Source organism: Odocoileus virginianus, chromosome 8 (assembly GCF_023699985.2).
Source record: "Odocoileus virginianus isolate 20LAN1187 ecotype Illinois chromosome 8, Ovbor_1.2, whole genome shotgun sequence".
Classification (NCBI taxonomy): Eukaryota; Metazoa; Chordata; class Mammalia; order Artiodactyla; family Cervidae; genus Odocoileus; species Odocoileus virginianus.
Window position 1 is genome coordinate 41,290,108 of NC_069681.1, and position 14,867 is coordinate 41,304,974.

At 35.5% G+C, this 14,867-nt stretch overlaps 1 protein-coding gene across 1 annotated transcript in view; it reads right to left on the reverse strand.

Annotated features, from left to right (window-relative positions):
- Positions 1-2,441: 2,441 nt before the first annotated feature.
- GPC5 (glypican 5) overlaps positions 2,442-14,867 on the reverse strand; it is a 1,486,194-nt gene continuing 1,473,768 nt past the window's right edge. Inside the window, exon 8 of the mRNA XM_070471523.1 lies at positions 2,442-6,296. Coding sequence (XP_070327624.1) covers positions 6,139-6,296 — 158 coding nt within the window. The 3' untranslated portion in view covers positions 2,442-6,138. The remainder of the gene's footprint in view (positions 6,297-14,867) is intronic.

The window sequence follows — 14,867 nt, forward strand, 5'->3', positions numbered from 1 at the left end:
TGGAAAGGGTTGACATTTCTCTTTAGAAATACAGCAAGTCCCTACATAAGAACCTTCAAATATGTGAACTTGCCCAGCTGTTGTGCCTTTACTCCTGTACTTTTCAAGGTACTGTACTGTAAGATTACAAGTGTTTTCTTTGTGTTTGTTTTTTTAATGCGCTGTTTGTGTGAAAAGTATTATAAACCTTTTATAGCCCTGGTGAGTCAGACGGTAAAGAATCTGCCTGTAATGTGGGAGACCTGGTTTTGATCCCTGGGTTGGGAACATCCCCTGGAGGAGGGTATGGCAACCCACTCCAGTATTCTTGCCTGGAGAATCCCCAGGGACAGAAAAACCTGGTGGGCTACAGTCCACGGGGTCACAAAGAGTCAGACACGACTGAGCAAGTAAGCACAACGCAGCACATGATACAGTACTATATAGCCTGACTCTGTTAGTTGGGTGCCTGGGCAGAACTTTGTTGGACTTAAAAACAAACTGGACTTTCAAACGCATTCTTGGAACAGAACTCATTCATATGAAGGGGACTTACTCTACTTACTTTATCACCTGTTATCAACGTGAACTTAAGGAGACGATTTTGCCTTCAGAAATCCTCACTTGGTGGTGACTTTCAATCTGATACTGAGTAATACACTGATTGCTCATTAATGATTAAGTTCCACCTCATCTTGGCCTGAGCTCTGAGCGCTATCCCAGACTATAGCCATTCTGAGATGTGGTCCGAAGACTCTGGTCAGGTAGACTTGCTATTGCAGGGGCTGGCAGTTGAGGTCTTCAGTTTGTTACAGTTGGAGACAAATTCACTTGTAAACACTGGGTCAGGGCTAATAACCCTTTATAAAAGCAAAACCACTCTAACTCCCTATAGTTTGGAAATACATTTTCCATGAATAAACTCTGTAGCCAGGATGAGGCTAAGCAAAACATGACAGATAAAACAGGCAGGGGTAGGTCTCTCCTGCAATTTTACTCTCTTTCTTCCTCCTTGCTGTTGTTCAGTCACACAGTCGTGTCTGACTCTTTGCGACCCCATGAACTTGAGCACGCCAGGTCTCACTGTCCCTCACCTTCTCCCAGAGTTTGCCCAAGTTCATGTCCATTGCATCGGTGATGCCATCCAGCCATCTCATCCTCTGAAGCCCTCTTCTGCCCTCAATGTTTCCCAGCATCAGGGATTTTTCCAGTGAGCCCTCCTTCTTAAGCTCTATTTATTCACACTCGAACTTTTTAAATGCTATTTCCCTATCAAAAGCTTAGCCACAGGCAGAATTAATAATTTAATAGTGTGGTATAGTCCCATCCTGGGTACACATGCATTTTAAGAGAAGGCTTAATGGGAAAGTCACAAACCTGAAATTGTTAAGGATTACCATGTGCCAGGTGGGTCTTAAATATATGTTGCATTATCTAGTCCTGTTAAGTAATTCTGAGTTAGATCCAGCTAACTCAGTTATACAGATAAGAAGATAAAAAGGAAATAGAAACAATAGCAAGGGACTGTGAGGCATGGGTGTGTGTATGTTGGTGAGAAGGAGAGGAATGGGCATGTGGGGTGAGTTGGAAAAGCACCATGACTTGACTAATTCTATTCTGGAAGTCTTTGACAATTTTGACCACGATTTTGCAAGTTGAAATCCTTGTTTATCCTATGGGGGTCTTGTTATTCTGAAGAAATTACTGTTGTTAAAAATACTTACTGGTCAGTGCCTAGATTTCTTAAAGAAATAGAATAAGACAGGTGCTTGCTAAACACACTGTACTGCTCATAGCATTTGCTTCGCAAACTAGGCTTTTTGTTTGCCTCCTTATTGCTGCTGGCCTTGGCTGGGTAATCTGGCAAAAAGAGAGACTCTGCACTTTCCCTCCTTCTAAGGCGATTAGTTCCTTCAGGGCACTGGTGCTCAAAGGTGGGTACTGAAACTCACAGAAGTAGAATTTACTTACCGAATTACCCTAGTGATTCCTCTGGGTCAATTCCATTCCTTCTGTCTCCAACCAATTTGCTCCTTAGCTGTTCTCTGATCTGCTTTTAACTCTATGGCACTTCAAATTCCTCTATCCCCTTCCTCTTGCTCTGTGATAAAGGAAAACTTTCTTGGGAAGGTGAGATGCATAATCTCTTATATATATATTGGGCTGGCCAAAAAATTCGGGTTTTTCTATTAAAATTCTATAGAAAATTTCCCACAAGCTCTTTGACCAACCCAATATTTCACAGTGAAGATGCTTCCAATGTGACAGTTGACAAGTGCAGGAAGGGGAGAGACTCTTGAATCAGATGTTTGCAAAGTTATCCACAAACTTCCATCCCGGCACTCTGTTCCAAATAGTTATTGCCATTCTACTGTGAAGATGTGAATCATATTGTAATGAAATTCTTCAGTTTTTTTCTGCACATGGAAATAGGTTAGTTTAAGGACTCATTTGAGTGAAACTCCATTTACAAAATGATGTAATTCAGTGATCATTTAATTCTAGCAAAGGCAAAGAAAGATTTCAAACTTGAGAAAATTTTGTCTATATTTTTCAGAAATGATTGATATACAACAGTCTATAATTAAAAAAAAACTTAATATGCCCAGTGTCATACCTAATAACATGAATTATTGCTGAATTTTCACACAACCTGTTTTTACATAGGATACCAAAGTTTACAACCTAAAGAAATACTGTTATCACAGACTGCTCAATGATTTATTTCAAAAAATCACAAGTCTGGGTTGAATGAATTCACTCAGGAAGAAACAATTTTGATTGTACCTGAAGGGTTCTGATGATAGAAACAATATTTTTAGTGATTGAAAACAATTAGTAGTAAACTAATTGAGTCCTTTTCAAAGCATCATTATTGAGTACTTCAGAAGAGCTGAGTATTGGGAGGAAATAGTGTATTAACTTCTTCCTTTAATTAGAAAAGAACACTCCAGACACTACTTCATTGATAAGATGTTCCTGGACAAATAAGAGGATAAAAGACATATCTAAGATTTTTACAAATAATGTTCTGCCACATGCTCCCTCCCTTCTTCTTTATCTTTCTTTCATCATATTTTTATGCCATCCTGTGTCTTATGTCCAAAGAAATGTTTAAACCCTTAAGTTGCTGAGAAAACAAAAAGAAATGTTATGATTCTGTGATAGAAAATATATATGTGTGTTTTCTCATTTTTGGTAGCTGATTTACTTTAGCAGTTGATGTATTTGAATGAAATTTTCACATGTGAGAGAGTAATGATTAGTACAAAAGAATAGGTTCATGTTTGCATTTTTCTTTTTTCCTATGCTTTTATATTAATCTACAATTTTATAATTATACATTAGGATTGTACAGTTAATTTTACTTGTTTTTTAAATCCTTGTTTAGAGACTCAAATCACCTTTAAATGACTTTTATGCTAACTTTAAGATTTTGTACTACTGTTCTGAAACTGTTATATATTTGAACCAAGAACGTATATGGTTTGTTTAGAGACATTACTTATATGTTTGATTCTACTCTGACTAGTTGTATGACACCAAACAAAGTACATAATATTTCTAGCCTCAGTTTCCTCATTGGTTAAATGGAGATGATAATATTATTGGTGAGACTAAAGAAGATTTTGTGTAAGAGCATTTATCATGGTGTATATGCAAAGGAAGGGCCCTGAATTTTGCCTCAGATTAACTGATTCTTCCTCAATACATGCAGAATACTAGACTGTTTCAGATTAATTTATACAACAATAACTCAGAAATTCAAGAAAACTCCTTTAATTGATCCCAGTATAAAATATGACTATAGCTGTGGAAGATAATTTAAAATACATATATATTCACCTGAATGTTATCCTTTAAGTCATCTCAGAAAGTAGACATGTATTCTAACAACTTTACCATTGCTTAAAAACTTTTTAACCTTACTAATGGAAAACTCTTATAAAGCAAACAACTCAGTGTTATTGCTTTATTTGACTAAAAATTGAGCCCCTTCCAAAAAAAAAAAAAAAAAATGAGCCCATCCTTTAGAAGTGAGGAAAGTCACATGATATGCTTTGTCTCCTCTGAAAGAGCCTTGTAAATTATAAAGAGCTATACAAATGTAAGGTGGTTCAGAGCAGAGTGTTAAAGAATGACCCCATTGAGAATATTAAAAAAGTATGCCTCAGGCTCTTAAATAAATTCTGAAAATCTCAAGTGTTTTGAGCTCTAGCTTTATCGTTTATGGTATGTGTATTGTCTCCTAAACGTCTATATGGCGGTAGACAGCACCCATTTTAGTATGTAAAATTTAATTGATAAAAAGATACTGATTCATACTATCGATTTTGTTACTACTCTGCTTTTAACCATTTCCTACAATATTTAAAATTATCTTTTATCAACTATTCTTATCCAGGTACATCTTAGATTGCTGAACCTTGTTATTTAGTTGGCTGTTTTGAAGACCCTTCAGGTTTGGGTCAGAAGTGTTGCCGTGGCAACCCAACTGTGGCTTGGGCTGGAGTGCCACAATTGGTTGACCTCTTATTACACATTTCAGAGCTGTTTAAATAAAGAGTTGAAGTTGAAATTAAAATTTAAAAAAGTGTTAAGTTTATAATATTTGGAGCATGGTGGTGCAAATGCGCTCAAATCCAAGCAGATCATGTTAAGGTGGAGTGGAAGCCTAGGAAAATGCATCCAGAATTGGCAGGTAGAATAGCACTTCCAACTCAGAGTCATATTTGAACAGACAAGAAAAATCTGACTTATCTTGGCAGTTTAAAAATACTGTGGTGTAAGCTGACCATCACCAGGTTCTCATCTATAATTGAGAACCTGAGGGAGAATAGGGTTTGATCATATAGTTTCCTTATTTGGACAGATTGATTTTATCCCACAAATGCTTGTTGTTGATTGAGTTCCCATCAGTTCTTTCTCAGAGGTCATTTGAAATCTTTTTGATTTAAAAAAAAAAATTTATAAGTTCAGCACTTCTGTTTTCTCTTCTGTCACTGTGTATTAATTATACTTCCCGGTTATTGACTGGATATGATACTTCCTAATAAATGCTGACTTATCTCTTTCTCCTTTAAGTGCAGTGATTAGCAGTGTCTGCTGAGGCAACTTATCTCAACTGGGAACTCAGGGACTATGGATTAGTGGCTCTGCTAATGCGAAAATATGAAAAGAGCTAAAACAGCGCATGCCGTATTTTCTATATTAGTGCATTAGATATCCATAGCAACTTTGGAAATATATAGACAATTGTTCAATACCAAGTTTTAAAAAACAGCAAATTTTTGAAATAACATTTTGAAAATGGATGAATATGTCATTTTTTTCTAGGAGAAAATGATCAATATTCTTTAAAATTTTCCACCAAATAATTAACAGCTTTATTAGAGATATTCCTAGAGCAGGCATGTGCTTTGCAACATAGATAAATCCATTAGGAAGCAGAGAGATAGGAGGGAACAGAGTCACAATACCAAAGATGCATTTTGTATATAATGGGATACAAGTCAGATGCTATCAAAATACTCAGCTTTATGTTTGTCAGTGACTTAGTTACAGTGGATAAAAATTATCAAGCATCTTCAATGAAATTATGTGAAATGCTCCTTGCAATCTACTCTATAATTTATAGGCTTTCAGTCATTTCTTTCTATAGCTTATAAAAATGGAAGAATATCTTGAAAATGCATGCATACTACTTGCCATTGCTTGTTTCTGATTCAGTTAATGAAATTCTGATTCCAGTACCTTAAGAAAAGCTATGTATTATTTTCATCATCCTGCAAATACACCTTCAATTGAAAACATTTTTTTCTTTTAAAAGGGAAGAGGTTGGAATTGAGAATAATAAAATTACAATCTCATTCAAAGTCACTTCCGTGCTCTTCACATTTGCAGGTTTAACATGTTAGCATTTAAGAACATTTAAATTAGATTCATATTTTAGATTCAAAGAGACATGTTTTCAAATGCTCTATCATGTAAACGTTGATTTTTAGGTACTTTGTCAACATGCCAACTTGGCTTCCAAGAAGTTAGTACCTTCTCATAAATATAATTGTTACGTTTGAAAAGATACCTTATTCCACTCAGAGCAAGAGAAGGGAGAAATCAAGACTCCACTAAGACATGTGTGTCAGGGCAGAACAGCTGTTACCAAAGCCCAGGAAATAACATCACTACACCCATCAGAGTCAGTGACATAGTTTCAGTTGCGGCCGTACATCCTGCTCCAGTTGTGTCTAAAGTACTACCACCGTCTGTTTGATGGATTTGCTTCACATCACTGAAGTTCATCTCCTCTGGCATCCCTGTAGAGGCAAATAAGAAAATCATGGAATGATGGATACACCACCTCACCATGATCCTTCTAGAACGACTCTCTACCCAAATTGTGGACACGATCGTTTTTAATTATTTTGTGTAGCATTCCCTGTGTGTTTCACCTAATGCTAAAAGATGAATATGACACATATTTCTGCATTTCTTAAATTGGAACGTATAAGACCTTGAGTGGGAATGCTAAGAAACTTTATGAGAACAAAGTAAAAAGTACTTTCTAGCTTTTTGAAAGCATTTGGAATATTTCTCTAATGTTATCGAAGTAAAGAAATTTAATTAAAATGTCCTGAGGTATAGTATTAGTGCGTGGCCCAGAGATGTAACAATGGTAGGGACTGTTGTGAAATCTTTTCTTATGAAAATAAAGCCATGTAAGGAGAGATAATTAAATTGGACATTTTTAAAAAGTATAATTTATACAGATCATACTTTGTATTAGGCTAAACTATGCACAGATCCTTATTGAAATATATCAAAGAATAAGAACAAATATTAAATGATACCCTTTATACACACTCAGAGCTATGGGGACAGGGGTATAGACACCTGTCAGTAGAACAAAGAATTTAGTAGTAGGATGGACTGGGGATTGAAGTTAGGGATGAAGTGTTTGATTAAAGAAAAAAAAATGTTGTACAACATTATAGACCAAAATCTAGTCACATCCTGGTTATTACTTCTATGTGTTGTAAAACCCAACAAACTGAGGGAGGAGGCCGTCTCCCCAGTTATTGGGGATGAAATAATTATTTAATCCTTTAAGATTATTTTCTTAAAGAAGTTTACCTTTCTATGATATACCTAAGAAATTCCTGATTTATAAGTTGTTATCTAGTGTCACCCATGTGTTGAGACTGTGAGACTGTCTGGATTATCTCATGGTGTGCCACTATCAGTCACAGTTAACAGGTTTAAATTCAGTGTTACTAGGGCCGCGAATATTGACATCATAATTACAGTGAGACTGAAAAAAAAAAGCTTCATATAAGGAAAAGTCAATATTTATGTAATTAGGTCAATACGTATATATATAATTCAGAAAGTAAGCTCCACTGCGTTCAGGGATGAGAGCATTAAAACGAAGCTCAGCTCTACTGATCTGACATATTGATTTTACAGTCTGAGCGCTTGTGTTATTATTCATTGTTTGGGTACTTGTTTTGCCCTTCTATGTCATTAAGCAAGATGAATAAACTAGCAATTCCTTTTTTTTTTTGTAGAGACTGGAGTGGAGTGTGCATATTTTAGTCATGGTTTTATACTCCTTGTTATGTTAGAATATAACAAGGCGCTGTGTGGACTCTAGGCAATTAAAATTTTTTCCAAGATAACTACATAAATTTGAGCTTTAAGGGATTTACTTCTCTTTTTGAAAGCACTGTGAGGAGGTGCCTGGATTGGATTCATGAAAAACTTTTTTTTATGCCTTCTGGAGTCAGTATTCTCCTCATTCATTCATGAGCCAGGCACTGGTCTGGGCTTGAGGGTACTGTGGTGAGTACAAATATGAAAATAGAAAGATGTTAAATCTTATGTCTGCGAGTCAGGCAATACGAGGAGGGATTATCTCATCTTCAGTCAGATGCCATTTTAACATTGGAGGTAGAGGTATTACCAATAAATGCGATCGTTCTAAGGATGATGGTCCCTTGAGATGAGAATTATATAGAAAGAATGAAAGATCTCTTGAAGAGCCTGGCAGTCAGGGCTGCAGTTTCAGGTCAAATCACAACCTGGCCTGAACTTCTGTTAAGAAATCTTTGCATGCCAAAAAGGCAAGGCCAAACCCACAATAATTTGATGTAGTGATTGTTTTCTTAAAGGAACTTAATTTACTAAGCTTATAAATTATACTAAAGCTCAGCCAAAAACCCATAAAAGAATAATCAGTTTGATGATTTCTCACATTAATAAATTAAACAAAAATGAAGTAATTTAAAATAAACTTTTCTATGTCTAATGGCAACACACAAAGATGACAATAAATTCCTATTTCTGCCCTTGGTGGCTTGCAGTCTGGTAGAGGTAGACAGACAGCCATGCTATTACAAAAACAAATGTAATGTGAAAACTTGGGCACTTGCCTGATGGTTGGTACTATGAAGTAATATTATCTCACACAAGATGAAGTGTCAGTTAACCTACTGTCCAATTGACAAAGACAGGACAGAGAGATGATGACAACCAGTTTGGCAAGGATATAGCCCTTTATTAAGGAAGACTGCCAAAATATAGCAAAAGTGTTTAAAATGTACACTTACCTAGACACCTAAATTCTGCTTTAGTGGAAAAATTCCATGGGAATAATTTTTAAAATATGCACATATTTATTCACAAAATGTTAATTTGTGCATTGTTAGTGAAAAGTCATAAACCATTAAGTGTCCATTAGTAGGGTACTAAGTTAAGAAAATTGTGCATGTACTTATTTTAAAAGATTCAAAAAGTAGATATCAGTACAGAAGAATGTTTTGATATTATTTTATACACATACTTGCATGGTCTTTAAGGATCTTTGGACTCAAGTCTATGGCTGCCTTTCTTTGAGAAAAGGGAATCTATTATTGATTTCTGTATTCACTGAGTAGCATTTAGTAATAAGTAGGTGAATGAATAAGTTGATAACTTTAATCCAGGACAGAAAACTGCAAAACCATAAAAATGTTTCTCCACTTCTAACATTATGTAAGTTTAATGTGTACAATATGTTGATTTGATGTACTTGTATTTTATAAAATGATTGTCACTGTAGTGTTAATGTCTCCAGCATGCCACATAACTACCTTTTTTTTTTTTTTTTTGGTGGTGAGAACATTTAAGATCTATTCACTTAGCCCTTTCAAGTATATAATTCAGTGTTAATCGCTGTAGTCACTGTGCTTGACATGAGATACCCAGAACTTACTTATCTTATAACTGAAAGTGTATACCCTTGAACAACATCTCATTTACCCTACATCCCAGGTCTTGGCAGTCATCAATCTACCCTGTCTCTGTGAGTTTGCTTTTTTTTTTTTAAGTTATAGATACAAGTGATGTAGCAGAGTATTCATCTTTCTCTGTCTGACCTATTTCACTTAGGATAATGCCCTCAAACTTCATCTAAGTCATAGCAAATGGCAGGATTTTCTTTTTTCATGGCTGAATAACATTCCTTTGATTTTATAGACAATACATCTTTATCCATTCATCTATTGACAGTTAAGCTGTTTTTGTATCTTGGTTATTGTGATTAATGCTGCAGTGAACATGGGAGTGCAGATATCTCTTTGAGATCCTGTTTTCATTTCCTTTGGGTATATACCCAGAGATGGAATTGCTGGGTCATATGGTAATTCTATATTTTAATTTTTTGGGAACCTCCATGCTGTTTTCCATAGTGATTGGACCAATTTACATTCCCACCAAGAGTGCACAAAGATCCCCTTTTCTCCACATCCTTGCCAACACTTACCATTTGTCTGTTTGATAATCAGTTCAGTTCAGTCACCCAGTAATGTCCGACTCTTTGCAACCCCATCGACTGCAGCATGCCAAGCTTCCCTGTCCATCATCAACTCCTGGAACATGCTCAAACTAATGTCCATCGAGTCAGTGATACCATCCAACCATCTCATTCTCTGTTGTCCCCTTCTTTTCCTGCCTTGAGTCTTCCCCGGCATCAGGGACTTTTCCAAGGAGTCAGTTCTTCGTATCAGGTGGCCAAAGTATTGGAGCTTCACCTTCAGCATCAGTCCTTCCAATGAATATTCAGGACTGATTTCTTTTAGGATGGACTGGTTGGATCTCCTTGAAGTCTAAGTGACTCTCAAGAGTCTTCTCCAAAACCACAGTTTAAAAGCATCAATTCTTTGGCACTCAGCTTTCTTTATAGTCCAACTCTCATATCCAAACATAACTACTGGAAAAACTATAGCTTTGATTAGACCGACTTTTGTCAGCAAAGTAATATCTCTGCTTTTTAATATGCTGTCCATGTTGGTCATAGCTTTTCTTCCAAGGAATAAGCATCTTTTAATTTCATGGCTGCAGTCACCATCCTCAGTGATTTAGGAGCCCAGGAAATAAAGTCTGTCACTGTTTTCATTGTCTCCACATCTATTTGCCATGAAATGCTGGGACTGGATGCCATGATCTTAGTTTTCTGAATGTTGAGCTTTAAGCCAACTATTTCACTCTCCTCTTTCTCTTTCATCAAGAGGCTCTTTAGTTTCTCTTCACTTTCTGTCATAAGGGTGGTGTCATCTGCATATCTGAAGTTATTGATATTTCTCCAGCGATCTTTATTCCAACTTGTGCTCCATCCAGCCTGGCATTTCACATGATGTACTCTGCATTGAAGTTAAAAAAGCAGGGTGACAATATACAGCCTTGACATACTCCTTTCCAATTTGGAACCAGTCCATTGTTCCATGTCCAGTTCTAACTGTTGCTTCTTGACCTGCATACAGATTTCTCAAGAGGCAGGTCAGGTGGTCTGATATTCCCCTCTCTTGAAGAATTTTCCACAGTTTTTTGTGATCCACACAGTCAAAGGCTTTGGCGTAGTTGATAAAGTGGAAGTAGATATTTTTCTGGAACTCTCTTGCTTTTTCGATGATCCACTGGATGTTGGCAATTTGATCTCTGATTCCTCTGCCTTTTCTAAATCCAGCTTGAACATCTGGAAGTTCTCAGTTCACATACTGTTTTTGATAATAGCCATTCTAACTGTTGTGAGGCAATATGACATTGTGGGTTTGATTTGAATTTTCCTGATAATTAGTGCTGTTGAGCATCTTTTCATGTATCTGTTCACATTTGTATGACTTCTTTGGAAAAATATTTACTTCCTTAAGTTCAATCTCTTTTAATATAAAGACATAAAATTACATCACAGCAACACAGAGTATAGAATAAAATATTGGAATTAGATGCAAACTTGGAATTTTACATCTGAGAGAAAAGTAGGGAATGTAATAGCAAAGATTCAGTGTGAGAATATTAACTAAGCAAGTACTTGCTACATAAAGTTGCTATGGATCTTGTAACATTCAATAACAACTATTACCCTTGGTCATTACTTGATAGACTTGAATGGTCATTTATACTAAAATCAGCCATATGTATATTGACTGGACATTTGGGTGCCTAACAAATCTGATATGGTTTATGTAACAGTTTACCATTTTTTAAATGATTAATCCATTCTTATCTCTTAGGAAATATAATTGATAGACTCACCCAGACTATTGAGTCACTTTAATCTAGGGTGTATCCTGAAAAAAAAATGCTGTTATTTTCTAGTTTTCCTTGGGGACTTCCATGTAATCCAATAACAAGAGCAGAGTGACTGTATGGTTGAAGAGACAAGGTCTGTGATAATCATGAACACCCTTATGGAATGTCACCTCTGTGATCTTCTATTTGATATTCAGAGTCTGACTAATAAATGGGATTGTTATTCTATTCTCTGTGAGAAATGGTGTGAAATTTATTTATAGTTCTTTCATAGTTATTTTGGTTGATGCTTTATAACCAAGAGTAGTCTTCCTTTTTGACAGATTATGTGAGAATAATGAAGTAATTTTAATTGTTAGTAAGTTAAACAGTGAGTTAAAACATTAATGGGAGATTATGACTGTAAACCAAAGTTTACTTTAAAGTATTATGATGTATTGAGATATTTCAGTTCTGGGTAATATCAGGGATCATTATCACTTGTTACTGCATCAAATGGATTATTGGTTGCTCTCCAACAATTAATAGTAAATAGCTTTTATTTTTCAGGATAGAGTTTTTAGCAGAGAAAATACTGTTTGGATTTTTTTTTTCAGTTTCTAATGTTATTTTTTATTCCATAATGACCATCCAGGTCTTTTTCCTCACTATGTGGTATAGATTTCTGAAGACTTTAGAAAGGAGACATACATCTCATATGAAAAGTGCTTTCCTGGTGGCTCAGACGGTAAAGCATCTGTCTACAATGTGGGAGACCTGGATTCAATCCCTAGGTCAGGAAGATTCCCTGGAGAAGGAAATGGCAACCCACTCCAGTACTCTTGCCAAGAAAATCCCATGGACAGAGGAGCCTGGTATCCATGGGGTTGCAGAGTCGGACACACATTTTTTTTCTTTAATTAGTTTAAACAGTTTTATATTACTGTTGTGAGTTTTTTAAAACAAGTATTGTGAAACTTCTAAAATAATTTTTATATATAAATTTTAAAATGCCATTTTTTGTGCAATTGATAATAAAGACTAAATATTGTGTGTGCTAAGTAACTTCAGTCACATTCGACTCTTTGCCACTCTATGGACTGTAGCCCTCCAGTCTCCTCTGTCCATGAGATTCTCCAGTGAAGGATAGTGGAGTGGGTGGCCATGCCCTCCTCCAGGGGACCTTCCCACCCAAGGACTGAATCTATGTCTCTTGTATCTCCTGTATTAGCAGGGGGTTCTTTATAAAGTTTATTAAATATACCAGTCCTTATTTATATACTACAGGCTTAGTTGTAAGAATTTACAAGTATTGGAACAATTAAAATTAGTGATCTGTAAATTATGTGTGAAGATATAAGACTGGTCAGATACTGCTAGTTAGTAAAGTCACAAAAGATTTGTATATCCTAAAGCCATGAAATTAAAAGATGATTACTCCTTGGAAGGAAAGTTATGACCAACCTAGATAGCATACTAAAAAGCAGAGACATTACTTTGCCAACAAAGGTCTGTCTGGTCAAGGCTATGGTTTTTCCAGTGGTCATGCATGGATATGAGAATTGGACTGTGAGGAAAGCTGAATGCTGAAAAATTGATGCTTTTGAACTATGGTGTTGGAGAAGACTCTTGAGAGTCCTTTGGACTGCAAGGTGATCCAACCAGTCCATCCTAAAGGAGATCAGTCCTGGGTGTTCATTGGAAGGACTGATGTTGAAGCTGAAACTCCAATACTTTGGCCACCTCATGAGAAGAGTGGACTCATTGGAAAAGACCCTGATGCTGGGAGGGATTGGGGGCAGGAGGACAAGGGGACGACAGAGGATGAGATGGCTGAATGGCATCACTGACTCGATGGGCATGGGTTTGAATAAACTCCGGGAGGCCTGGCGTGCTGCGATTCATGGGATCACAAAGAGTCGGACACGACTGAGCAACTGAACTGAACTTAGTGATAATATGGGGTTAAACACTTGTTAAAAATTAAGATATACTAAAGATATACCTGGACACATAGTAGTAATATTCAATGTACCAAAAATAGAAAAATTTTAAAGCACTCAAGAGGAAGGGCAGATTGCTTTTAACAGAACAAAATATTATATTAATTTTCAAGAGCAATAATAGAAGCTAAAATAAAAATTCTAACTGTGAAAGAATGTAGGATTCTATACAAAGTTATACAGTATGGAAAAAATGAAGGCATAAATAAATGTATTTTAACACTCCCCAAATGATTCTAAAGTATTATTATAAATGTATATAAAAATAAACAGCACAGATGGAGTGGGATGAAAGTTATTAATATAATAGTGTTCAAAGTAATTGGCAAACATCTAGCTAGGTTACTGTATATAAGCATGTTGGTTAAGAAAACAATAACAAAATGATTAGGTATAATTTTAAAAGATATAATTAAAATATTTGCAAACAATTGTTAAAACATTCTAAAGTATTTGTATGTTCTGGAAAGAAGTGAGAAATAATTACTTTAGGTTTTGTCAAGAAAAATGTATACTTTAATGAATGTTAAAATTTCAAGCCCAAGAACTTAAAAACTTCATATGGAACATATATATTCCTAATCCATTAAAGCAAAGAGGGTCAATAAAATCCAGTAGAAGTCAGGAACAAATAAACACACAAATATGCCCAAAGCTCAAAATCAGATGTTAAAGCCATATGCAAATAATTTAGTAATCTCTAAATGAAATGAACTGCATCAAATTAGAAAACAGACACTCAGTTTGGATTTCAAAAGAAATTTAGCACCATAATAAAATGATACATAAAGGGTGAGAGTAAAAGCTTGGAAAAACACACTGCAAGTAAATAATAACCAAAAGAAAGGTGATGTCATTATATTAATAAAAGACAAAATGAGTTTTGAACATTAAAAAGGGGTAAAGAAAGTCTTCACATAATAACAAAAGAAATAATTCAACATACAGATATAACAATTCTGTGCCTAAGAGCATATTTTCAAAATAAATCAATATTAATAAAGGAAAATAATTGGATAAAATAACAAAGCAAAATGGACACATAAATATTCAGTGGGAGATTTTAATCCTGCTATCTCATTACCTGAAAGCTCAAGCAAATGAAAATTAGTGAGGATATGGATGACTTGGTCATCCACATCTTTGGGCCACTGACTTCCAGTCATTATTCTAGTAATAATCCTAGGACCTCTTTGTACCCCCATTCCTTCACCTGGAAAGAGAATAGATTGTCCTGATTACTAAGTTGGGATGAAGAGCAAAAATGTTAAACTTTTAAATTTCTCATCCTCTTTTGAATTGAGAAATGTGAGAATGCATATTATCCTGCTCTTCACC